At 38.5% G+C, this 27823-nt stretch overlaps 1 protein-coding gene across 6 annotated transcripts in view; it reads left to right on the forward strand.

Moving 5' to 3' along the window:
* DNAH12 (dynein axonemal heavy chain 12) overlaps nucleotides 1-27823 on the forward strand; it is a 224768-nt gene that overhangs the window by 3980 nt on the left and 192965 nt on the right. For 5 of the 6 annotated variants that reach the window (XM_047691438.1, XM_047691441.1, XM_047691430.1 and 2 more), the window contains 4 exons: nucleotides 5151-5353; nucleotides 19516-19597; nucleotides 19784-19810; nucleotides 27078-27267. In XM_047691438.1, the coding sequence (XP_047547394.1) occupies nucleotides 5184-5353; nucleotides 19516-19597; nucleotides 19784-19810; nucleotides 27078-27267 (469 nt within the window). In that variant the 5' untranslated portion in view covers nucleotides 5151-5183. Of the gene's footprint in view, nucleotides 1-4341; nucleotides 4464-5150; nucleotides 5354-19515; nucleotides 19598-19783; nucleotides 19811-27077; nucleotides 27268-27823 lie in introns of those variants that run through there. The other variant, XM_047691446.1, reaches the window with a different exon arrangement.

A 27823-nucleotide genomic window follows, 5' to 3' on the forward strand; every position in this document is an offset into this window, starting at 1 on the left:
TTTAAATAATCAAGGACTTGTGAAATAAATTCTGCTCTCATAGATAATATTTCTAACTTTTAGATTAAGAAAGAGAGCTTTTAAGGTGGGATTTTAAGCTGCAAATTAGATGTTTAGATAGCTAACTGTTTTTCTTTCAAAGCAAAAGATTTATTAAAATCCCAGCTGGCTACTTTGTAGAAATTGGCAAACTGATCTTAAAATTTGGATGGAAATGCAAAGGACCTAGAAGGTCAAAATCACTACTTTCTATAAAAAAACAAATAATGAGGGGCACCTTCGTGGCTCAGTTGGTTAAGCGTCTGCCTTCAGCTCAGGTCATGATCCTGGAGTCCCAGGATTGAGCCCCGCATTGGGCTCCCTGCTCAGCAGATAGTTTGCTTCTCCCTCTGCCCCTTATCTGCTCATGTTCTTTCTCTCATTCTCTCTGTCTCTCAAATAAATAAATACATAAAAATTTTTGAAAAAAAAGTCTCTTATGGCTTGAAAAAAAAAAGAATGAAATTGGAGGACTGACACTATCCAGTTTTAAAGCTGTAACTAAAGCTGCAGTAATCAAGACTGTGTGGTATTGTATAAAGATAAACATGTAGATCAGTAGAACAGAATTGGGTGTCCAGAAATAAACCCTTACATTATGGTCAATTGATTTTCAACAAAGATCCCAAGGCAATTCAGTGCAGAAAGGACAACTTTTTCAAGATGTAATAGTGGAACAATTGTATATGTATATATAAAAATGTATACATATACATACACAATTGTATATGTATATAAAAATTGTATATGTGTATATATACATATAAAACGATAGATTGGATCTGTACCTCTCACCAAATATAGAAATTTACTGTCAATAGACCATAGACCTAAATGTAAAACCAAAAACTAGAAGAAAACAAAGGAGAAAATCTTCATGACCTTATCTGTCTTTCATAGATAATAGCCTCAAAAGTGTGACCCATAAAAAAAAAATCTTAGGTTTGATTTTATAAAATTTGAAGACTCTTAGGGGTACCTGGGGGGTTCAGTTGGTTAAGCGACTGACTGACTCTTGATTTCAGCTCAGGTCATGATCCCAGTGTCCTGGGATTGAGCCCCACATTGGGCTCCTTGCTCAGCATGGAGTCTGCTGGAGATTTTCTCTCTTCCTCTCTTTCTGCCCCTTCCTCCACTCCCTCCCCAAATAAATAAATAAATCTTTTAAAAAAATGAAGACTTTTGCTTTTCAAAAGGCACCATTAAGAAAATGAAAAGATAAGCTGTATGCCAAGAGAATGTGTTTGCAAATTATCTGAAAGGACTTGAATCCATAATATAAAGAACTCTTAACAACTGATAAAAAGTTAAATAATCCAATTTGAAAATGGGTGAAAGATTTGAATAAGCATTACATCAAAAAAAAAGATACATTAGTGGATAATGAGCACATTAAATGATGAAGGATAGTTGGAAGGCAGGCAGGGACAAGGGGCCCCTGCTCCAAAAGGAAACCACCCTTAAAAGGATTTTACACTACCCTAAAAGGAGCCCTCCACCCTTTCCTATGTAATAGATGGGTGACAGGCACAGGGAGGGTTAATCGGATTAAAACAGCTGGCTAACAAGCCCATTAAAACCCCTAAACTTAGAAATTCCCATGGCAACCCTCTCGGGGTTCCTTCTCTCTTTGGGAGCTTTGTACTACCACTCAATAACCTTTCCTTTACTATCACTCAATAAACCTTTCTTTGCTGCCCACCACTCTATCTGGTCTACCTCTTCATTCCTCAAAGTGGTGTGACTAAGAACTGCAGGCACCAGCAGAGAAAAAATCCTGTAACAAAAAGATGTTCAACATCATTAGTATTTAGGGAAATGCAAATTGAAAACACAATGAGATACCACTATATGCCCTTTAGAATGGCTGTAATAAAAATGATAGATAATACCAAGTTTTGGCAAGGACATGGAGAAGTTGGAACTCTAATACATTGCTGGTAGGAATGTACCACTTTGGGAAAGAGTTTGACAGTTTCCTAAAAGGTTAAACACGGACTTACCACTCAACCTAGTAATTCTACTCTAGGTTTCTATTGATGAGAAATGAAAATGTACATTCATCCTAACATCTGTACGTGAATGTTAATGTCAGGGTTGTTCATAATAGCCTCAAACTGGAAGCAATTCAGCGTCCCATCAACTGGGGAATGGATAAACCGAATGTGGTATATCCATATAATGGAAGACTATTTGGCAATAAAAATGAACTTTGTGGGGCGGCTGGGGTGGCTTTAGTATTTTATGATACTAAAATCTTTAAAAAAAAATGAACTTTGTTACATACTACACATGGGTGAATCTCAAACATGTTTTTTTTTAAAAGATTTTATTTATTTGACAGACAGAGATCACAAGTAGGCAGAGAGGCAGGCAGAGAGAGAGGAGGAAGCAGGCTCCCTGCTGAGCAGAGAGCCCGAAGTGGGGCTCGATCCCAGGACCCCGGGATCATGACCTGAGCCGAAGGCAGAGGCTTTAACCCACTGAGCCACTCAGGCGCCCCTCAAACATGTTTTTATTAAGAGGAAGAAGCCAAACACAAAAGACCACAAAATGTTTTATTCCATTTATATGAAACTTTCAGAAATTGCAAACCTGTAGAGGCCAAAAGCCAATCAGTGGTTGCCTGGGATTGGAGGTGGGAGTGGGAATTCACTGCACACGAACCCAAGTGAACTTTTTGCAGTGACTGAAATGTTTTAGATCTGGATCTTGGTGTAATGGTTGTATAATTCTCTACCTTTGCTAAAAAAATTATTGAATTATACACTTCAAAATGGTAAATTTTTATAGTATATAAATTATTACCTACATAAAGCTGTTAAAAAAAGATATACATTGTATTAGGGTTTAATGAGGGAAACAGAACCAGCAGATTATATACGTCCCCTATATTTATCCATGTGTATTTATGTATGTGTATATTTATGGATTTCTTACAAGGAATTAGCTTATGCAGCTGTGGTTGGAACTGGTTAAGCAAGTCCAAGATCTATAGGGCATGCTGTCAGAAAGGGACAGAAAGGGAAGATCCAGAGAGGAGAGAGCAGTTATAAACCTAGCTGCTGTTTAGAGTCTGACTCAGCACAGTGCCTAAACATTCTCTTTAAAGGATTTCCACTGATTGAGTCACCCTCACTCATGTACTTTCCCTAGTTTAACATCAATTTCCTAGGGATTTGAATTGCATTTGAAAAATCTCTTCATTGCAGCACCAAATTAGTGTTTGATTGGATAACTGGGAGAGGTTGTGGGTATGATACTAAAGACTTCTGTCTTCCTTTAAGTCCACAGCCTGTAATTTAGCCTAAGCAAATGCCAAAAAACCATCACATACTTATACTGGTATTTTCTTTCTACAGAAAGATGTCTTACTTTTACAAGCAGTGAGGATATTTAACTTGTTCATGCACTCACCCAAATGATGTTTTCAGAGGACCTACTGTGTGCCAGACATAGGCGTGTAGCCTGTACTCTAATTAATAGAAAATTCTTTACATGGTGACTGGCACTCTATGTCAATTATGCTCAAATATTTGTTGAATGACTATGCCATCAAAACACCACCAGGACTTACGCATGCCCCAATTTTATTTATACACATGGCATATGTGTAGGCTCTCATCCTTTAGATGGAATATCCATTGCACAGCCTCAGATAGCAAAGTTTCACATTTCTATCTCCATGCATACTCGAAAAATTTACACCCGTTAACCTTTTTTTGCCAAGGATTTCCTGAAGAAAGTTCTTGTATAAACAAATACCAGCTACAGAAACAACATAAATTATATTGCTGAAGTCACTATGGGAACATCTGAAGACTTCATCCACCTCTGAGTGCATTTACATAAATCTATTTTTCAACACATCCAAATTTCCAGTCTTGCAAGTTGCCCCGACTTGAAGATCCTGATTCCCTGGGTCCCTTCCAAGGGAAGGCAGGTTAAACAAACAATGAATCTTGAAACACTACATCAAAAACTAATGACGTACCGTATGGTGACTAATATAACATAATAAAAAAAATCAGAACTTCCCAGCCAAGCCATAGAATGGTTACAAATAAATGGGGATTGTTTTAAGCCAAAAAAAGCATATATGTATCTCATTCTTCAACCCTCCATTCATAATGAATTAATAAACTGAGTAATGAGTTACTGTGACAGGTAATCTTAATCTGTCGCAGCTCAGCAACTCCCTCTCCAGGCAACTTCTACCCGGTCTCTGCAGTGGCGACCGAGACGGTTTCCATGGCGACAACTTTGTTTGTACACAGCGGTCAGACCGCCCAGCTCTTCCGGGGCGGTGGGGTTCCCGAGGTTTCTTTCACCCCTGGATTCCCCTCTTCGTTTCGCCAGATGAGAAGCTAACTGAAACTTTCCCTCTCGTCTGCACAGCTGGGGAGTAGTGAAAAGCAATCTAGGTATATCCTTGCCTTTAGTTTTCTCTTACCCTTTTCTCAGGGCTGGAGATCTCTAACTGGGTACCAGCAGAAATACTCTCTTTTTCAACGCCGGAATCTCCAAAATCTGTGGGCATCCGCGGGAAATGTAGTTGGTATCACAGTTAATTGTTCAACATTTACATGACTTTTTAGATTTTCTATGCAAAAAGAATGCCTTGTTTTGCTTGATCATTGTATTGCTTCCTAGGACGGTAGCAAGACTAAGATACAATATAGGTGTTTAAAAATATCAATGATGTCAAACATCTTTTTTGGGAGAGCGATTATACCCCAACAGCTGGATTTTGTTGTTGTTGTTCAGGTGATGGTGATGTTTTGCATTGTAGGGAAAAATTTGAATCCAGAATTCTAGAACCACAGGGGCATTTAGAGAGCATCTAATCCAGTTCCTTAATTTCATCCATGGGAAAACTGAAACCCTAACTGGGAAGTGACTGGTTTTATTTCTTCATAGCAAGTGGGATGTAGAGCTTTAACAAGAGTCCCTACCCATTTACCTCAGCCGTCATTCTTTAGACTAATACGGTACTTGGGAGGAAGATTGCAAAAGGTCGGGAAGTTTTGGAATTGATAAGCTAAGAAATGTTATGAGCTTATTGAAGCTAACATTTACAATAATGGTTTTATGGGCATTTTTCTCCTTAGAGTATAAAGCATTTTAATCTTCAGGAGGCCAAGATGTCAGATCCGAACAAAGCTGCAATCACAGCAGAAAAGGAGGCTCTGAACTTGAAGTTACCTCCTATTGTGCGCCCCCCTGAAGACATAGGTGTTGACACACCAGCACAAAGTAAATTGCTGAATTACAGAAGATCTAAGGAGCAGCAGAAGACGATTAATCAGTTAGTGTAAGTAGCATATTGGTAAATAATTCTTTTCTGGAGTTCAAGTGAAATGATTGGTGTTCATGTTCTCATAAAACAGCTTTAACTATGTAGATTATTCATGGACAAAATATCAAGTTCAATTAGAGGAACAAAATGTAATCACAATAGTAAATGTTATATATCACTGTATATATATATATATATATGTTATATGTCACTTAATGTATAGATATATGTCACTATATCTATAGTTAATATAGGGCTTATGCTAATCACTGCTTACTCTCAGCGTTGTTTTTAGCACTTCATCTGTACTTCTCACAACTACCCTACACGGTGGGTACTATTCTTTTCTTATTCTTTATAAATGTAGGTCTATTCAATGTTTTAGTAGGCTTAGAGACTGAAGAAGGGGTTGCCCTAAGAGTTACATATTGTTCTTACTCCAAAACCTTTCATCATCTCACGCTGTTATGTTGAACTACTTACAGTTCTATGAGTGTATTATGTTTTTCACAGTTTAGTGAAAAATAGATTTCACAATTGCTCCCTGCAATTCCCTTCACTGGAAAGTATTTGTCTGCCTGAATATTTATACTAGTTCTTCAAGGCTGAGTTTATGGATCACCTCCTCTGGAAAGCCTTCTCCTCATCCCCTTTGTACAGCTTTAACTTTTTCTACATATTCTCTTGCATCCATTTATTTAGTGATATTACCTACTAACTGTTACACAGACATTGTGCTTATTACTGGGGAGACCAAAGAGATGACAACAGAAGGGATTGTGTCTTTATATTCTAGTGGGAGGAGACAGATAGTAAACATATAAAAACAAACAAAAAGGGTATGTTAACCTTTTAAGTAGTGATGGATACCTTGAAGATGTAAGACTGTGGGATAGAGAGTGATAGGGAAGGTGTCCCTAGGAACATCACAGGAAAGTCCTGTGGAGATGATATTTAAGTAGAGATCTGAAGAGTAAGGAGCTGGGATGTGTGGATGGCTTAGTTGGTTAAGTGTTTGCCTTTGATTCAGGTCATGATCCTAGAACCCTGGGATTGAGCAGGGCATTGGGTTCCCTGCTCAGTGGAGAGCCTGCTTTTCCTTCTCCCTCTGCTGTTCCCCCTGTTTGTGCTCTCTCTCTCTCTCAAATAAATAAATAAAATTTTATGAACTGAGGGTTGCTGAAGCAGAGGGGGATGTGAAGGAAAGGGTGGCTGGGTGATGAACATTGGGGAGGGTATATGTAGTGGGACAGCACTGTGTATTTTTTAAGACTGATGAATCATAGACCTATACTCCTGAAACAAATAGTACATTATATGGTTTTTTTAAAAAAAGATTTTATTTATTTGTCAGAGAGAGAGAGAGAGTGTGTGCGCAAGTAGGCAGAGTGGCAGGCAGAGGGGTAGAGAGAAGCAGGCTCCCTGCCCAGCAAGGAGCCCTTGCGGGACATGATCCCAGGACTCTGGGATCATGACCAGAGCCTAAGGCAGCGGCTTAACTAACTGAGCCACCCAAGCGTCCCAGTACATTATATGTTAATAAAAAAAAAATATTAAAAAAATAAAGTGTTAGAAGCTTTTCATTTTAAAAAAAGTTTCTTTTCTTTCTTTTTTTTTTTTTTTTTGAGAGAGGAAATAAGAGAGAGAGAGCACGAGAAGGAGGAGGGTCAGAGGGAGAAGCAGACTCCCTGCTGAGCAGGGAGCCTGATGCAGGACTTGATCATGGGACTCCAAGATCATGACCGGAGCTGAAGGCAGTCACTTAACCAACTGAGCTACCTAGGCACCCAAAACTTTTCATTAAATAAACTGGAGAATATCACTCTAGCAAAGGGGGATAGTAAGTGATGAAAGCCCTGGAATATGAATGCTTTCATGTGTTCTGGGGGTTGACAAAAGCCAGTGTCTCTGGAGTATCAGGAACCTGGGAAGGAGTCAAAGTGGTATCAGGTGAAGGTGGAGAGAAGGGTGGGGACAGGGCGTGAAAGGCTTTGTAAGCCATGATAATGAATTCAGATTCCACTTAAAGAACAGTGGGAGCCATTGAAATGTTTTAAACTGGGATGTGACCTGAAATTCAAGTTACATTTAAAAATATCAGTCTGGGTATTAAGCATAGACTGAGGTGGAAGGGAAGAGGGCAGGAGTAGAGGGAAACAAGGAGCCCAGGTAGGATGCTTTTGTAATAACATAGATGAAAGCTTTACATGGTTCGGATAAGGCTGGAGACAGTGGAAGAGGAGAGAAACAGATTTACAGGGGATAGGTTTGGATCCAGAATTAGTAAGACTTGCTGTTGGATTGGTTTTGGTAATAAGGTAGATAGTAGTGTATATATTTATAGAGAATCAGAAGTCCAGGAGATTGGGGAGGTAATTTTTTTTAAAGATTTTATTTTTTTATTTGACAGAGAGAGAGAGATCACAAGTAGGCAGAGAGGCAGGCAGAGAGAGGAGGAAGCAGGCTCACTGCGGAGCAGAGAGCCCGATGTGGGGCTCGATCCCAGGACCCTGAGATCATGACCTGAGCCGAAGGCAGAGGCTTAACCCACTGAGCCACCCAGGTGCCCCTGGGGAGGTAATTTTTGAAGTTGAGATGCTTATGTGACATGTAAGGGGGAATATGTTAAGTAGGCAGCAGCTGGATAGATAGATAAGTAGATATCTATAGATCTGTCTATCTATCTATCCAGCTGCTGCCTACTTAACATATTCCATATATATATATATATAGGCTAAAGATGCAAATTTGGGAGTCAGCAGAATGCAGATGATTGTTAAGGCTATGAGGAATTGTGTTCAGATCATCTAGAGAAAGTAAAAATTAAGAGGAGAAGGCAGCCATGGACTAAGCCTTTAGGAATTATAATATTTATTTTTTAAAGATTTTATTTATTTATTTGAGAGAGATAGAGAGCAGGGGTGGGGAGCAGAGGGAAAGGGACAAGCCAACTTCACGCTGAGTGTGGAGCCCAATGAGGGGCTTGATCCCACGACCCCGACCGAGATCATGACCTGAGCCGAAATCAAGAGTCAGATGTCTAACGGACTGAGCCACTCAGGTGCCTCAGGAATTAGAATATTTAGATGTTGGGTACAGAAGGGTCAAGCAGCAAATAGATAAAGGAAGTGTGACTTCCTCAACAACACAGTGTATAGTGTCTTTGTTGCCATTCTTTTCTATTTACTTTGACATACTTAAGCACAGAGATCTCAACACAAAGCACAGTATCTGGCATGTTATTGCTGATGAACTGAATGAGTGAATAAAGGAATTTTTAAAGGTTAACCTGACCCTTGTGCTTTTTACAGATGTATAAATAGTACTCTCTCATTTGGATGTTTAATAACAGTGTCTCAAAGTTGCCTGAGGCATAGTGCTATATTAATACTGAGATTAGAATTGCCATGTGTTTATTTAGGATAAATGCATTTGCAATGAAAGGTTTTTATTTTTTTGGAAGACTGTGGATTTTGTGATTTTCCGTCATTTGCTACCTCTACCTATTAGACAATAGGAACATAGATTTCCTGGTTTCAAGTTGGGGTGAAGTCTGTTGATAGAGAGTTTCAGGACTAAGGTAGGATATAAAGTGTCCTGGGAGTAACTGGGCCCCTCCTGTGACCAGTGCCTGGGAACACTTGGCTAAGAAAAAAAAAATCATTTTGTAGCTTTCCAGAGTCCCAGGAATGAGTCACTTCTTCCTTGGCTATTATCTCCCTCTTGATTCAGACCAGCTTTTCTCTCCTTCACTGCACGTGGTCTCTCACATAGTTCCTTTGAAATTACCCAATTTGTGTTCATTTATTTTTTTCTGGCTGTCAACCCACAAAGCAAAAACAGAGAATGAAAAGGCTCACTTTTATATTCTTCCTAGCTCTTTTTATTTATAGCTAGTAGGAGAAAACATGCCCCAGGAAATTGCTGCTATCTCAGAGGGTGGCTTTTGTATATAAGGAGCTCAAGGAGGTCAAGCATATTTTTGTTGGGATAATTACAGTGCAAGCCAGCTAGTGCAAACTAGTGTCCAGAAGTATAAAGCAAATTCTTTGAAAGTATGGATCATGGAGAGCTAGGCTATTCAGGAAAATAATGATAGATGAAAGGAAGTCTGGCTGAGGCCTTAATGATTCACAAAGTAAAGAGGAAGGGGGATATTCCAGCCACATTTCCTACTTCTTATGAAAAAGTCTTTGGAATTTTAATTTAGCCAGGCTCAATAAAAGTTAACATGGAAATGAGGCTACTCAACAAAGCTAATTCAGGAGTGCCTGGCTGGCTAAGTCACTAGAGTCTGGGACCCTTGATCTTGGGGTCAAGAGTTGAAGCTCCACATTGCAGTCTTAGGCTGCTATGATAAATGTAAAATGTCTAGAACGGGCGATAGAAAATATTCACTCTGCACTGGTCAAACAACATCTGAAATTCTGGAGTCACACTTTAAGAGGGATGTTGATAAACCAAATTAGCAAGAAAGAGAGAGGAATTTTTATGAACCATCTCATTTGAAGGAGGCTGATTGCTTATTGGGTAAGAGTATAGACTGGCATCAAAGAGGCCTGAGTTTGTATCCCATATCTGCAGCTTATGAGCCATGCGTGAATTTGGCAAGTAAAGTAACTTTACTCATTTTGACCTTCCTATCTGTAAGATGGAGATAAGAATCATTCTTTTCTCTTTGGATTTTTTTGTGAGAGTTAAATGAGATCCATGCATGTAAAGATCTTAAGCCAATGCCTAAAACATAATGAGCTCATCACCAGTGGTAGCTTTTATTGACAGGAATAGTTTAAAGAACTGGATAGGTATCATTAAGTTTCAGAAGGGTAACAGAAAAAGAATAGGACTTTTTGTGTATAGCTCTGGAGAACAAAAGTTACAAGGATATAACTTGCATAAAGATTTGTTTCTAAGAACATAAGCTAGCTGACAATAAATTGGGCTACCTCAGAGAGTGATGAATGCTGTTCCCCTCACTCACCTCAGGGTACAACTTAATATTTTTGAGAGTATGCATATATCAAATTAGGTACTGAATTAGATATATGAGATTTTTTCCAAATCCACAATTCTGATCATTCCATAGGTATTTATTGACCTTGATGGACACTATCTAAATATTGTGGCTAGAACAGTGAGCAAAACAGACATGGCTCTTGTTTCTCTCGAACTTACCAGTCCATGCTTTTATGGTTTTGGTGTCTGTCTTTTCCTTGAAATTCCTTTTGGTTCGCCTCCTGCCTCTCTGATCACATCTCCTTTGCCCCCTTCAATTGCGTTTTTTTCTTATTCCTGTCATGTTTGGCATCCTCCAATCTTTCTCAGGTGTCTTTTCTTTTTCCTTGTATACTCTATTGCTTCGGCCATCTGCCCCAGTATATATACCTTTACAAACTGGTAGATTTGTCTTCCTAAAAATGTTTACATGCTCAAAAACTCTCAGCAAGAGTTGTCTATTCAATTAAAAAAAACAAACCCTATTTGAGGCCCTTAGTTGAATATTCCAGTTCATTTCTCCAAACTAATCTTCATTTGGTCCCATAACCTCTGGGCATATTGAACAACTCCCTACTACTCCCTGTTTTTTTCTTTGATCATTCCCTTGCCTTTCTATTCCTCAGTTGAGTCATGTCTATTCAAATCCATCTACCCAGGAAAACTACATCTCCACCTGAAATCTCCTCTCTTATTAAAGTTCATTGCAAATGCAAGCTTGTTCATGTAGTCTTTATAGACTCCTCCAGTTGGAAGTGAACTTGTCCCCTCCTCTGAACCGTCAGGGCCCCATGCCTTTCATATGGTACCTGTTTTGATCTCCTCACCCTTTCAGTTTATCATTTCCTTGAGATTGTTGTTATTATATTTTAATGAAACCTAGTAGAGTGTCTTGCACAATATGAGCATTCAGTATGATATAACTTTATTTTATGGATGATAAATTCCTGTGTTCAAACTTTTTTCAAAAAGATTTTATTTATTTGAGAAAGAGAGAGAACTCAAGCAGTGGGGGAGTAGAGGGAGAGACATCCCAGGATGGGATCCAGGATCAGGACCCTGGGATCATGACCTGAGCCAAAGGCAGGTGCTTGACTGACTGAGCTACCCAGGCGACCCTCTTTTCAAACTATTTATCAAGTACATATTATGTGCCTGGGTGCTGTTCTGGGCATTAGAGACAAGATGAGGAACAAAAGAGTCTACGACCTGCAATATGTCAAAATGGTGGGTAAGTTTTATGAAGCAAAGGTAAGTGGAGAATAAAGAGGTCGGATAGTGATTGAAGTGCTACTTAATCCAAGGGGTAAGGTGAGGCTGCTCTAACAGGGTGGCTTTTGAACATGGTCAATACATATGAGGTTCTAGGAGGCATCAGGATTAACTTAAAATTTGTCTGTTAGTTTGAATTGGAAAAAATTTGATTTTTATTTTTAGTCTCATTTTGTTATAGTACACATGAATAATTTGAAAAGTAAGGTCTCATTGATAATACTATTGGGATTTTTTCCCCTTTTTTCTTTTTTTTTTAAAATTTGGAGTTTCTAAAGGGATTTGTTTCTTATAAAAAAATTCAGTAAGGTAAAGAACTCTTGTATTTAAAAAATTTTTTTAAAATTAGTATATAATGTATTATTTGCCCCAGGGGTACAGGTTGTGAATTGTCAGGCTTACACATTTCACAGCACTCAACCATAGCACATACCCTCCCCAGTGTCGGTAACCCAGTCACCCTATCCCTACCGCCACCCTCCAGCAACCCTCAGTTTGTTTTGTGAGATTAAGAGTCTCTTATGGTTTTTCTCCCTCCCGATCCCATCTTGTTTCATTTTTCCCTTCCCTACCCCCCACAACCCCCTGTCCTGCCTTTCAAATTCCTCATATCAGAGAGATATGATAATTTTCTCTGATTGACTTATTTTGCTCAGCATAATACCCTCTAGTTCCATCCACATTGTTGCAAATGGCAAGACTTCATTTCCTTTGATGGCTGCATAGTATTTCATTGTATATATATATATATATATATATATACCACATCTTCTTTATCCATTCATCTGTTGATGGACATCTAGGTTCTTTCCATAGTTTGGCTGTTGTGGACATTATTGCTATAAACATTCAGGTGCACATGGCCCTTGGGATCACTATGCTTGTATCTTTAGGGCAAACACTCAGTTGCACGATTCCTGGGTCGTAGGGTAGCTCTATTTTCAACTTTTTGTTTTCCAGAGTGGCTGCACCAGCTTGCATTCCCACCAACAGTGTAGGAGGGTGCCCCTTTCTCTGCATCCTTGCCAATATCTGTCATTTCCTGACTTGTTAATTTTAGCCATCCTGACTGGCGTGAGGTGGTGTCTTATTGTGGTTTTGATTCCCTGATGCTGAGTGATGATGTGAGCACTTTTTCATGTGTCTGTTGGCCATCTGAATGTCTTCTTTGCTGAAATGTCTGTTCATGTCTTCAGCCCATTTCTTGATTGGATTATTTGTTCTTTGGGTGTTGAGTTTGATAAGTTCTCTATAGATTTTGGACACTAGCCCCTAATCTGATAAGACATTTGCAAATATCTTCTCCCATTCTGTCAGTTGTCTTTTGGTTTTGACTGTTTCCTTTGCTGTGCAAAAGCTTTTGATCTTGATAAAGTCCCAATACTTCATTTTTTGCCCTTGCTTCCCTTGCCTTTGGCAATGTTTCTAGGAAGAAGTTGCTGTGGCTGAGGTCGAAGAGGTTGCTGCCTGTGTTCTCCTCAAGGATTTTGATGGATTCCTGTCTCACATTGAGGTCTTTCATCCATTTTGAGTCTATTTTTGTGTGTTGTGTAATGAAATGGCCCAGTTTCATTCTTTTGCATGTGGCTGTCCAATTTTCCCAACACCATTTGTTGAAGAGACTGTCTTGTTTCCATTGGGCATTCTTTCCTGCTTTGTCGAAGACTAGTTGACCATAGAGTTGAGGGTCCATTTCTGGGCTCTCTGTTCTGTTCCATTGATCTATGTGTCTGTTTTTGTGCCAGAACCATACTGTCTTGATGATGACAGCTTTGTAATAGAGCTTAAAGTCTGGAATTGTGATGCCCCCAGCTTTGGTTTTCTTTTTCAACATTCCTCTGGCTATTTGAGGTCTTATCTGGTTCTGTACAAATTTTAGGACTATTTGTTCCATTTCTTTGAAAAAGTTGAGGGTATTTTGATAGGGATTGCATTAAATGTGTAGATTGCTCTAGGTAGTATAGACATTTTCATAGTATTTGTTCTTCTAGTCCAGGAGCATGGAACGTTTTCCATTTCTTTGTGTCTTACTCAATTTCTTTCATGAGTATTCTATAGTGTTCTGAGTACAGATCCTTTGTCTCTTTGGTTAGGTTTATTCCTATATGTCTTATGGTTTTGGGCGCAATTATAAATGGGATCGACTTCTTAATTTCTCTCTTCTGTCTTGCTGTTGGTGTATAGAAACGCACCTGATTTCTGTGCATTGATTTTATATCCTGAAACTTTACTGAATTCCTGTGTGAGTTTTAGCAGTTTTGGAGTGGAGTCTTTTGGGTTTTCCATATAAAGTAGGATATCATCTGCAAAGAATGAGAGTTTGACTTCTTCTTTGCTGATTTGGATGCCTTTTATTTCTTTTTGTTGTCTGACTGCTGAGGTTAGGACTTCTAGTACTATGTTGAATAGCAGTGGTGATAGTGGACATCCCATCCCTGCTGTGTTCCTGACTTAAGGGAAAAGCTCTCAATTTTTCCCCATTGAGAATGATATTCACTGTGGGTTTTTCATAGATGGCTTTGATGATATTGAGGTATGTACCCTCTAACCCTACACTTTGCAGAGTTTTGATCAAGAAAGGATGCTGTACTTTGTCAAATGTTTTTTCAGCATCTGTTGAGAGTATTATATGGTTCTTGTTCTTTCTTTTATGAATGTATTGTATCACATTGATTGATTTGCGGATGTTGAACCAACCTTGCAGCCCAGGAATAAATCCCACGTGGTCATGGTGAATAATCCTTTTAACGTACTATTGGATCCTATTGGCTAGTATTTTGGTGAGAATTTTTGCGTCTGTGTTGATCAAGGATATTGGTCTGTAATTCTCCTTTTTGACAGGGTCTTTGGTTTTGGGATCAAGATAATGCTGGCCTCATAAAATGAATTTGGAAGCTTTCTTTCCATTTCTATTTTTTGGAACAGTTTCAGGAGATTAGGAATTAATTCTTCTTTAAATGTTTGGTAGAATTCCCCTGGGAAGCCATTTGGCCCTGGGCTCTTGTTTGTTGGGAGATTTTTGATGACTTCTTCAATCTCCTTAGTGGTTATAGGTCTGTTCAGGTTTTCTGTTCCTTCCTGGTTCAGTTTTGGTAGTTTGTATGTCTCTAGGAATGCATCTATTTCTTCCAGATTGTCAAATTTGCTGGTGTATATTTGCTCATAAAATGTTCTTATAGTTGTTTGTATTTCTTTGGTGTTGGTTGTGATCTCTCCTCTTTCATTCATGATTGGGTCCTTTCTCTTTTCTTTTTGATGCATCTGGCCAGGGATTTAGCAATCTTATTGATTCTTTCAAAGAACCAGCTCCTAGTTGTTTTGTTGTTTGATTTGTTCTACTGTTCTTTTGGTTTCTGTTTCATTGATTTCTGCTCTGATCTTTGTGATTTCTCTTCTCCTTCTGGGTTTGGGCTTTCTTTGCTGTTCTTTCTCCAGCTCCTTTAGGTTAGGGTTAGGTTGTGTACTTGAGACCTGTATTATTTGAGACCTGTCTTATTTCTTGAGAAAGGCTTATATTGCTATATACTTTCCCCTCAGGACTGCCTTTACTGTGTCCCAAAGATTTTGAACAGTTGTGTTTTCATTTTCATTTGTTTCTATGAATTTTTAAAATTCTTCTTTAATTTCTTGGTTGACCCATTTATTCTTTAGTAGGATGCTCTTTGCCCTCTTGTATTTGAGTTCTTTCCAACTTTCCTCTTGTGATTGAGTTCCAGTTTCAAAGCGTTATGGCCTAAAATATGCAGGGAATGATCCAAGTCTTTGGTACTGGTTGAGACCTGATTTGTGACCCAGTATGTGATCTATTCTGGTGAATGTTCCTTGTGCACTCAAGAAGAATGTGTGTTCTGTTGCTTTAGGATAGAATACTCTGAATATATCTGTGATGTCCATCTGGTCCAGTGTGTCAGTTAAAGCCTTTATTTCCTTGTTGATCTTTTGCTTTGATGATCTGTCCATTTCAGTGAGGTAGTCTTAAAGTCCCCTACTATTATTGTGTTATTGTTGATGTGTTTCTTTGATTTTGTTATTAATTAGTTTATATAATTGGCTGCTCCATGTTAGGGATCTTTTGAAACTTTTAGATCCTCTTGTTGGACAGACCCTTTAAGTATGATGTGGTGTCCTTCCTCATCTCTTATTATAGTCTTTGGCTGAAAATCTAATTTATCTGATATAAGGTTTGCCACCCCAGCTTTCTTTTGATATCGAGCATGGTAAATTGCTTTCTACACTTTAAATATGGAGGTGTTTTTGGGTCTAAAATGAGTTTCTTGTAGACAGCATATTGATGGGTGGTCTCTTTTTTTTTTTTTTAATTTATTTTCAGAGAGAGAGAGAGAGAAAGCGCCAAAGTGGCAGGCAGAGGCAGAGAGAGAAGCAGGCTCCCTGCTGAGCAAGGAACCCTATGCGGGACTCGATCCCAGGACCCCAGGACTATGACACAAGCCGAAGGCAGTGGCTCAACCCACTGAGCCACCCAGGCATCCCTTATTTTTTTTAATCCATTCTGATACTCTGTGTCTTTTGATTGGGGGCATTTAGCTCATTACATTCAAAGTAACTATTGAAAGATATGAATTTAGTGCCATTGTATTGGCTGTAAGGTGACTGTTAGTGTATATTGTCTCTGTTCCTTTCTGGTCTGTTACTTTTAGGCTCTCTCTTTGCTTAGAGGACCCCTTTCAATATTTCCTGTAGGGCTGGTTTGGTATTTGCAAATTCTTTAAATTTTTGTTTGTCTGGAAGCTTTTTATCTCTCCTTCTATTTTCAGTGACAGCCTAGCTGGATGTAGTATTCTTGGCCTCATATTTTTCTTGTTTAGTGCTCTGAATATATCATGCCAGTCCTTTCTGGCCTGCCAGGTCTCTGTGGATAAGTCTGCTGCCAATCTAATATTTCTACCATTGTATGTTTCAGACCTCTTGTCCCAAGCTGCTTTCAGGATTTTCTCTTTGTCACTAAGACTTGTAAGTATTACTATTAGATAATGGGGTATAGACCTATTTTTATTGCTTTTGAGGGGGGTTCTCTGTGCCTCCTGGATTTTGATGCTTGTTCTCTTTGCCATATTAGGGAAATTCTCTGCTATAATTTGATCCAATGTACCTTCTGCCCCTCTTTGTCTTTCTTCTTCTTCTGGGATCCCAATTATTCTAATATCGTTTCATTTTATTGTATCACTTATCTCTTGAATTCTGCCCTCATGATCCAGTCAATGTTTGTCTCTCTTTTGCTCAGCTTCTTTATTCTGTGTTATTTGGTCTTCTATATCACTGATTCTCTCTTCTGCCTCATTTATCCTAGCAGTAAGAGCCTCCATTTTTTATTGCACCTCATTAATAGGTTTTTTTATTTCAACTTGATTAAATTTTAGTTATTTCTCCAGAAAGGGATTTTATTTCTCCAGAAAGGGATTCTCTAATATCTTCCATGCTTTTTTCAAGCCCAACTAGCACCTTGATAATTGTCACTCTGAACTCTGGTTCTGACGTATTACTAATGTTCATATTGATTAGATCCCTAGGTGTTGGTACTGCCTCTTGTTCTTTTTTTCTGTGGTGAGTTTTTCTGCCTTTTCATTTTATCCAGATAAGAATAGATGAGTGAGAGAACAAAATACTAAAAGGGTAGCAAATACCCCAGAAAAATATATGCTAACCACATCATAAGAGACCCGAAACTCGGGGGGAGAAGCTAGGGGAACCCGTAGGGAGAAGATGGGGGAAAAATTAAAAAAAAAAAAGATATATATATATATATATATATATATATATATATATTAGACTGGTGAACAGAACAGAGCGATGCACTTGATTTTGGGTGTATTGGTCTCTTAGAAGAAACTACCTCCCAAAATTTAAAGAAAAACATATATATATATACAAATATAAGTGTGAATACGATGAAGGGATGAGATATGACTGAAAAGATGAAGATTAAAAAAGATTCTAAAAAAGGAATTGGTAAGGTAAGTTGGTTGGAAAAGGGAAAAAAAAAGGAGAGAATATGTTCAGGCTGGAGACTAGAACAAAGCCATGTGCTAGATTTAGGGTATATTTTGATCTATTAGAAGAAATTGAATCCCTAATTTTTAAAGAAAAAAACCTATATGTCTAAAAAAATAAGGTTAAATACAATGAAGGGATAAAATATGAGTATAACAATGAAAAATTTAAAAGTTTTTTTTAAAAAGACATTCATACAATAAAATAGTTAAAAAACATCAAAATAGGAAAGAGGAAAAGTTTAAAAATAAAATTAAAAAAATTTAACTTTGAAAGACTAAACAATCATAGGAAAAAAGCCATGAATTCTAGGTGTTGCTTTCCCCTAGCTCTGGAGTTCCACAGTTCTCATTGATTGTTAAACTTGGTCTTGGCTGGATGTTCTTATTGATCTTCTGGGGGAGAGGCCTGTTGTAGTATTCTCAAGTGTTTTTGCCTGAGGCAGAATTGCACCACCCTTGCCAGGGACCATGCTAAGTAATCTGCTCAGGTTCACTCTTGGTAGCTTTTGTTCCCTAAACACTTTCCATACAGCTTTGGAGGATGAGAATGAAAATGGTGACCTCCCAATCTCCAGCCCCATTGGAGCCAAGAGTTCGAGGCCCCACTCCTCAGTGTGCCCTCAGAGAAAAGCAGTATTTCCCTCCGGTCTCCCTGGTCTCTGGCTGCACTCTGTGCTCACGTGGCCTGTGACCAAGTGTTTCTATCTTTGGTGCACGGCCCCATTTGGAGTCTCCAAACCCAGCAGATTCCTGCCATGTTTCCCCTGCTGCTCCTCCTGGAGAAATAAGGAGGGAGGTCCTCCGGATCTGCTACTTGTGGGGTCCCTGCTTGAAGAGCAGTCACCCAACTGTGCCTCGGGTCACAGTTTAAGTAGTCATCCCAAGCTGAGAGCCCACTCCTTCAGCTCCATCTCGGTAGCCAGCTTCCCCGCTCTGATACCTGGGAGATCTGCCACATTCGGACACCCCTAGTCTTTCTGTGACCCCATGGGTCTGAGACCACACTGTCCCTGTAAGGGCTCCACCCCCCGCTTAGCCTCTGGAGTGATGTCCCTCAGTGGAGCGGACTTCTAAAAGTTCTGATTTTGTGCTCCACTGCTCTCTCACTTGCCAGGAGTTGGCCCCTGCCCCTGCGGTCTATCTTCCTGTCGTTTCGGATTCACTTCTCTGCACATCCTACCTTCTGGAAAGTGGTCGATTTTCTGTTTCTAGAATTGCTGCTCCTCTTCTCTTCTATCTCCTGTTGAGTTTGTAGGTGTTCAGAATGGTTTGAGAAATATCTAGCTGAACGCCTGGGACCTAATGATATTTCAGTCTCCTACTCCTCTGCCATCTTATTTCCTCCCCTGTATTTTTTTTTTAAATTCAATTAGCCAACGTATAGTGCATCATTAGTTTTTGACGTAACATTCAGTAATTCATTAGTTGATAAAGAACTCTTGAATATCTCTTCTGTAAGTATAGTTGAAAAGATGTTCAAATTGTAATATTTTATTATGATGATGATTATTTAAGTAAACTCTACCCCCAGCGAGGGGCTTGAATTCACGAGCCCAAGGTCAAGAGTCGCATGCTTCACTGACTCATTCGGGCACCCCCAAATTGTAATTTTTTCAAAATATTTTATTTATTTATTTATTTGAGAGAGTGAGAAAGAGGTCCAGTATGAGGAGGAGAGGGAGAAGCAGGCTCCTGAGAGCAGGGAACTTGATGCGGGGCTCAATCCCAGGACCCTGGGATCATCACCTGAGCCAAGGGCAGATGCTTTAACCAACAGAGCCACCCAGGCACCCCCTGTAATGTTTTAATAATATATCTTAATGTTGTCTTCAAGAGAGTCAAACATTTTTATAACTATAAATAGTTTAACTATAAACAATTTTTTAAACTATAATCCAGAATTGATGGAGCCAAAAGAAGTTTAGACAGAACACTGGATAAAAGAACACCTCCAATACCAGAGCCAGATTATCCTCCAACTGTAAGTTTAGGTTGTCTTTTTAAAAAGTTTATCCTTACATAATTTTAATTTGTAATTATTTTATGTTGATCACAATATAACTAGTATTATTAAGAGAGTAATACATATACATAATACATACATTTAAATCACTTACAATTTTTTTCTCCCTGATTTAATTATGTCTTATTTGTTTGCTTTTGACAGATGACCAGTGAAATTAAAAAGAAAGGAGTGAGTTCATTTTTTTAATATTCCTTGTTTTGAAAATGTTCAAAGAAATTATGACAAAATAGCTTCTTCTAAGTCTACCTGCTAATGACATCCATTCTAGAAGAGGAAGAAATTTAGAACTGAGATTTTCATTTTCTGTGCCAGAAGGAACAAGCATGTCATGGATGACAATATGGGTTCTAAGAGTTATATTTTTGTTGCCATTTGTTATTTGAGAATTAGTAGTAAGTGTTTCAGTTCTTATTCCAGAAACTGGAAAAAAAATTTAAACTTGCCATTATAAAGGAAATACATTTTGCTTTTCACTGTTCTAATATTGATATAATAATGCTTGTTTATTGAGAATCTATAGGGTTCTAACCCCATGCTAGGTGCTAGATTAAAAAAAAAAGGCACTAACTGCATGGATGACAACATGTGGCTGTGGTGTGATTGGTGGGAAGATGATGACACATAACATTTATTTCACAGCAGAGGGTGTGGAAACCTATGGAGCTGGTTACACAAAAATGAAATTCATATGGCATGTTCCCAGATGAGGGTACAGCCTTTCCAAGTCTCTTCAAGTTCCCTTTGGGGATGGAGGGCTTTGGTTACATCCCTGTACTGAGGATCTATGGAAGAGCCCAATTTCAGCTACTCCAAGTTTTCTCTTTTTCTTTTCCTTCCTTCCTTCCTTTCTTTTCTTTTCTCTTCATTTCTTTTCTTTCTCTCTCTCTTCCATCCCTCTCTCCTTCTTTCTTTCTATCCTTCTCCCTCCCTCCTTCCTCCCCCTCTCCTTCCCTTACCCTCCCTCTTCCTTCCTTCCTTCTTTCCTTCCTCTCTCTCTCCCTTCCTTCCTCCCTCCCTCTCCCTGCCTGTCTCCCCCTACCTCCCTCTCTTCCCTCTCTTCCTCTTCCCTCTCTCCCTCTCTCCCTTCCTTTCCCTCCCTCCCTCCCTCCCTCCCTCCCAACCTTTATGGAGACTTTGTGTTTTGCCTCTTTACTAGATGCAAGAACTGATACAAAACATTCAGAAACATTTAACATGAGGCTGGGTGAATTGCAAGGCATATTTGTGTGTATGTCCTTAGCATCCTCACTCTTCATCCACAGTTTTTACTTTCTACTGTCTTACATTCTAAAATAGGTAGCCAGGCATGAAACAGTAATTCACTTCTGAACCCTCTGCTTTCACATTCCTACTTGCAATTTGTGAGTGTTTCTTCCCCATGATCTCACTACAGAATGTGAGGGTCATATTTTTTTTTTCTTTTTATCCATCTGATAGGTTACAAATGGTATCTCAGGGTAGTTTAAGTTTGCTTTCTTTTAATTATGATAGGACTAGGTATTTTCATTAATTAAGAACCATTTAAAAAAGAAAGAAAGAAAAATAACTATTTTCATAACATTTTTATTGCAAAATGTTGGCTCATATTTTCTTCCCGTTTTTCTATTGGATTTTGGTCTTATTTTCCCTGAAATGAAAATCTGGTAAAATACCCACAACATAAAATTTACCATCTTAACTATTTTAAAAAAAATATTTTATTTGTTTATTTGAGAGAGAGAGAGAGAGAGAATGCAGAAGCAGGGGGAGGGGCAAGGGAGGAGGGTAAGAGAGAATCTCAGCAGACTCTGTGCTGAGCTTGATCCAATAACCCTGAGATCATGACCTGAGCCAAAACCAAGAGTTGGATGATCAACTGACAAGCCACCCAGACGTCCCCATCTTAACCATTTTTAAGTATATGGTTCAGTGGTGTTTTTTCACATAGTTGTGTAACTAATCTCCAGAACCTTTCCTCTTGTAAAAGTGAAACTTTGTACTCACTAAACAACTCCACATTTCTCTCTTCCCTCAGGCCCTCGCAACTACCATTCTATTGTCTGTTTCTATGAATCAGACTACCCTAGATACCTCATATAAGTGGAGTTATATAATATTTGTGTTTTTTTTGTCATTGGCTTATTTCATTCAGCATAATGTCCTCAAATTTCATCTATCACTTACATTTTTATTTTTTTATTATTATTATTTTAAAAGATTTTATTTATTTATTTGAAACAGAGACAGAGAAATCAGACGTATGCAGAGAGGCAGGCATAGAGAGAGAGGAGAAAGCAGGCTCCCCGCCGAGCAGAGAGCCCGATGCGGGCCTCGAACCCAGGACCCTGAGATCATGACCCGAGCCGAAGGCAGAGGCTTAACCCACTGAGCCACCCAGGCGCCCTATCCCTTACATTTTTAAACATTCTTTATACTTTGAGATATATGTTGCAAATATTTTGTCCCAGATTGCCAGTTGTCTTTTGGTCATTTTTATTGTGACTTGTTTTGCCATGAAAACATTTTAATTTTTATGTAGTCAGAATTTGTCAGTCATTTTTTCTTTTTTGTATCTAGAACTTAAATCATAGCTAGTAAGTTTTCCTCTACCTTCAATTACGGCAGAATTTATCCATTTTTTGTCCTTGTGTAGTTTTTATCATTTAATTTAAATTCTTGATATATTTGGAATTTACTCTTGTGTATGGTGGAAGGTATGAATTAAATTTCTCTTTTTCCAAATGGCTAGCCAGTTGTCCAGAAGTATTTTTAAAAATCTTCATCTTTGTTCTGCTGATTTGATATACCACATTTGTCATATGCTATATTTTCCTACATACTGGGCCTATTTCCCGACTTTCTTTTTTTTCCCACTAGTTTGTCTATCCAGGCTCCTGTACCACACTGTTTTAATTAGAGAGACTTTATAATATGTTTTAATGTTTCCTAAGGCTAGTTCTCCCTTGTAGATATTCTTTCTCGGGAATTTCTTGGCTATTATCACATGTTTTTTTTTCCACATGAACTTGAGACTCAATAGTTCTATAAGCAGGTATGCAGGTATTTTTCTTGGGATTACATTAAATTAATTTTGAGACAAGCTGAAATTTTCATGTTAAAATATCTTTACCAAGATTAAGTGTTATCTTTCTGTTTGTTCTTGTCTATTTTTGTTTTATTACTTATTCTTATGGGAGAATTTATAAAATTATGCTGCTATTATACCAGAATATATTCTCCAAGAGAGCAGGAGCTTTGTTTTGTTTCCTGGAAGAGTGGATATTTATTGAATTAATATTTGTTGAATGAAGGAATAATAAATTAAACAAAGGGTCTTTGTTTTGCCTTGAGAAAATGAAAAGTATACAGAGAACATTAATTTGGCAAGAATTCATCAAAAATAAAGAGAAATAGTTCAATTGCAGGGTCATAGGGAAGCTCTATTTTTTTTTTTAAAGATTTTATTTATTTATCTGAGAGACAGAGATCACAAGTAGGCAGAGAGGCAGGCAGAGAGAGAGAGAGAGAGAAGATGAAGCAGGCTCCCTGCGGAGCAGACAGCCCGATGTGGGGCTCGATCCCAGGACCCTGGGATCATGACCTGGGCCGAAGGCAGAGGCTTTAACCCACTGAGCCACCGAGGCGCCCCGGGAAGCTCTATTTTTAATTTCTCGAGGAATCTCCACACTCTTCTCCAAAGTGGCTGCACCAACTTGCATTCCCACCAACAGTGTAAGAGGGTTCCCCTTTCTCCACATCCCCTCCAACACATGTTGTTTCCTGTCTTGCTAATTTTGGCCATTCTAACTAGTGTAAGGTGATATCTCAATGTGGTTTTAATTTGAATCTCCCTGATGGCTAGTGATGAACATTTTTTCATGTGTCTGATAGCCATTTGTATGTCTTCATTGGAGAAGTGTCTGTTCATATCTTCTGCCCATTTTTTGATATGATTATCTGTTTTGTGTGTGTTGAGTTTGAGGAGTTCTTTATAGATCCTGGATATCAACCTTTTGTCTGTACTGTCATTTGCAAATATCTTCTCCCATTCCGTGGGTTGCCTCTTTGTTTTCTTGACTGTTTCCTTTGCTGTGCAGAAGCTTTTGATTTTGATGAAGTCCCAAAAGTTTATTTTCGCTTTTGTTTCCTTTGCCTTTGGAGACATATCTTGAAAGAAGTTGCTGTGGCTGATATTGAAGAGATTACTGCCTATGTTCTCCTCTAGGATTCTGATGGATTCCTGTCTCCTGTCTTTTATCCCTTTTGAGTTTATCTTTGTGTACGGTGTAAGAGAATGGTCGAGTTTCATTCTTCTACATATAGCTGTCTAGTTTTCCCAGCACCATTTATTGAAGAGACTGTCTTTTTTCCACTGTATATTTTTTCCTGTTTTGTCGAAGATTATTTGACCGTAGAGTTGAGGGTCCATATCTGGGCTCTCTACTCTGTTCCACTGGTCTATGTGTCTGTTTTTATGCCAGTACCATGCTGTCTTGGTGATCACAGCTTTGTAGTAAAGCTTGAAATTAGGTAATGTGATGCCCCCCAGTTTTATTTTTGTTTTTCAACATTTCCTTAGCATTTGGGGTCTCTTCTGGTTCCATACAAATTTCTGGATTATTTGCTCCAGCTCTTTGAAAAATACTGGTGGAATTTTGATCGGAATGGCATTAAAAGTATAGATTGCTCTAGGCAGTATAGACATCTTAACAATGTTTATTCTTCCGATCCAAGAGCATGGAATGGTCTTCCATCTTTTTGTGTCTTCTTCAATTTCTTTCATGAGTGTTCTGTAGTTCCTCGAGTGCAGATCCTTTACCTCTTTGGTTAGGTTTATTCCCAGGTATCTTATGGTTCTTGGTGCTATAGTAAATGGAATCGATTCTCTAATTTCCCTTTCTGTATTTTCATTGTTAGTGTATAAGAAAGCCACTGATTTCTGTACATTGACTTTGTATCCTGCCACATTACTGAATTGCTGTATGAGTTCTAGTAGTTTGGGGGTGCACTACTGGGTATTTACCCCAAAGATACAGATGTAGTGAAAAGAAGGGCCATCTGTACCCCAATGTTTATAGCAGCAATGGCCACGGTTGCCAAACTGTGGAAATAACCAAAATGCCCTTCAACGGACGAATGGATAAGGAAGATGTGGTCCATATACACTATGGAGTATTATGCTTCCATCAGAAAGGATGAATACCCAACTTTTGTATCAACATGGATGGGACTGGAAGAGATTATGCTGAGTGAAATATGTCAAGCAGAGAGAGTCAATTATCATATGGTTTCACTTATTTGTGGAGCATAACAAATAGCATGGAGGACAACGGGAGTTAGGAGAAGGGAGTTGGGGGAAATTGGAAGGGGAGGTGAACCATGATAGACTATGGACTCTGAAAAACAATCTGAGGGGTTTGAAGGGGCAGGGGATGGGAGGTTGGGGGAACCAGGTGGTGGGTATTAGAGAGGGCATGGATTGCATGGAGCACTGGGTATGGTGCAAAAACAATGAATACTGTTATGCTGAAAATAAATTAAAAAAATAATAAAAAAAGAGAAATATAAAATGGTTTCTTTGAAAAGCCAGAGCAAAATGTTTTCCTGCCCAGACACCTGTCCAGACACCTGACCTCCAGTGAATTTATAGTTCATACAAGGGGCTCCAGAGAGCATGATTTATTCTTCCTGGTATGAAAAGCTGAGGGATTGCATTTTGTACCTAGTTCCCTCATCTACATTCATCTACAAAGCCCCTTTTATGAAGTATATGACATGTTACCTGCTAGAAATTCATTTTGGCTGCCACCACGTACAGGTCCAGTGGAAAGAACCTCTAGGCTTGCCACCCTGCCTTCTCTTCCTTGGCAGGGCTCTCTCCTCCAGCCCTGACTGCTTTCATCCAGGATGCAGAGTGGTTGTGATCACAGGTTAGCCATGGAACCGTGACATGAAATGCAGGGACACCAGCTTGTGTTGTTGATGTCCATCAGAAGTGGAGGTCTATATTGCTTAGAGTCCTTTGCCCAATATAAATGTTCTAAATAATCCCTTTCTCCTCTTCCCAATTCCTGTTACTCTTTAGATTTCCCTATTTGAAACCTTTGAGGCTATGAACTTCTGTTTGTTCTATTACCCCAGGCTCTCCATTCCCTTCAGTCCCCTCTCTTAATCTCCAGGAAACCAGAGTCCTTTCCTGCTTGAGGCTCTGGTTTGCCTAAATCAATTTGATTTTGTGATTATCTCACACTATCCTGGAGGTGACCAGTTAGTTCTTACTCTATTCTCATGGCTCCCTCCAGATTAAATTGGTTCTTTTCTTGCCCCACCACTTGAGTATGCTATATTGGAGCCCCTCTCTGTTTCTTCTGGTTTCATTTAGCTGTTACATTTCTGTTCTTATCCATAACCTATCGCCTTTTCTCCTCTTTCTTTTTTCTTAACCATTATTCTGTTCTCCTTTTAAACCACACACATATTGCCCACAAGAAGGTAATATTTTTCCCTAGATGAGACTTTATTTATTTTTTGTTTTATAATACTGTATTCCTATTCAGAAAGTCCCAGCAAGCTTGCATGTTAAACTCATAGTACACTCTTAAATATTAAAGACAACCTAATTCATTTCTTTTTTTTTTTTAAAGATTTTATTTATTTATTTGACAGACAGAGACCACAAGTAGGCAGGGAGGCAGGCAGAGAGAGAGAGAAGAGGAAGCAGGCTCCCTGCTGAGCAGAGAGCCCTATGCGGGGCTCTATCCCAGGACTCTGGGATCATGACCCGAGCCGAAGGCAGAGGCGCCCCAACCTAATTCATTTCTATTGTATGTTTAAGATACTGATGGATTTGCATTTATATGTATTTTAATACAGAAAACCTTAGGCTTCAACCCTGGTTTGAGTGAAGGGATTATCAAAGATTAGTTTTCTCAAGTGTAACATGCAGATTGGGGAGGGAACCATCTTGGTAATATTTTAAAATAATCAGTTTGATTAAATATTCTAAAATATTTAATAATATTCACCCATAATTTATTGTGCTATTTCCTGTCATTCTTGGTTGTTTTATGTGCTAGGGTTCATAGTTGCCAATTTCTGACTGTTTAGTGGATTAATGCTAAATATCTCAATGTTTGAGTGGATAACACATGGGCGCACCCAGCTTCCCTAGCCCACTCTTTGGTCCCAATTTCTAATTCTTATTCATTCAATAAATATAAACTGAGCACTTAAAAAAAAGTTTTCTTTGTAGGTCATACTTTTGGGTAAAGGTTTTTTATTCTGAAAACGTTATTTTTTCAGAATACTTCTATTCTGAAAAAAAAATGTTGTCTTGAATAGACAGAGCTCAGGAGTTACACTGAAATACTACACCATGAATCTTGTAACACTGAAAAAAAAATAAAATTAAAATGTTAAAAAAAGAACACTTAATTTTTTCTTATTATATTCTCAGTTAAACTATATTTATATGAAGCAGTGTGTAGAAAGCAGTCCTATAGTACCTATTCAGCAGGAATGGCTGGATCACATGTTAATGCTGATACCTGAGTCTTTAAAGGAAGGGAAAGAAAGAGAAGAACTCATGAAAATTCTCATAAGTGAGGTGTCAAGTGACTTTGAAAACAGCATGAAGAGGTATCTGGGTAAGTAGCATTTAACACATGTCAAGCTTCTTTGACTTTTGTTCTCCACCCCTCCTATTCAAAAGTAGAAATATGAATAATGAATATTTATGTATTTAGCTATATGAATTTCTTAGACATTATTTTAATTTAAAGTTTTATTTTGAGGCATGCATGGTTGGCTCAGTCGGTAGAGTGTGCAACTCTTGATTTTGGGGTTGTAGGTTCAAGCCCCATGTTTGGTGTAGAGATTCCTTTTAAAAAAATGAAATCTACTTTTAAAAAAGTTTTTATTTTGAGCTTATTATCTGGTCAGAATCTTTGTAACTCAAGGGAACTTTGTGTAATTTTTATGTGCTTATTAGCTAATAACTTTTTGATTTTTCTCTTTGTCTTTATGGGTGTAGTTATATTGTTTACAGAATTTTTTTTAAAGATTTTTATTTATTTATTTGACAGACAGATCACAAATAGTCAGAGAGGCAGGCAGAGAGAGAGAGGAGGAAGCAGGCTCTCTGCTGAGCAGAGAGCCCAATGCAGGGCTCGATCCCAGGACCCTGAGACCATGACCTGAGCC

This window comes from Lutra lutra, chromosome 1 (genome assembly GCF_902655055.1).
Source record: "Lutra lutra chromosome 1, mLutLut1.2, whole genome shotgun sequence".
Lineage (NCBI taxonomy): Eukaryota > Metazoa > Chordata > Mammalia > Carnivora > Mustelidae > Lutra > Lutra lutra.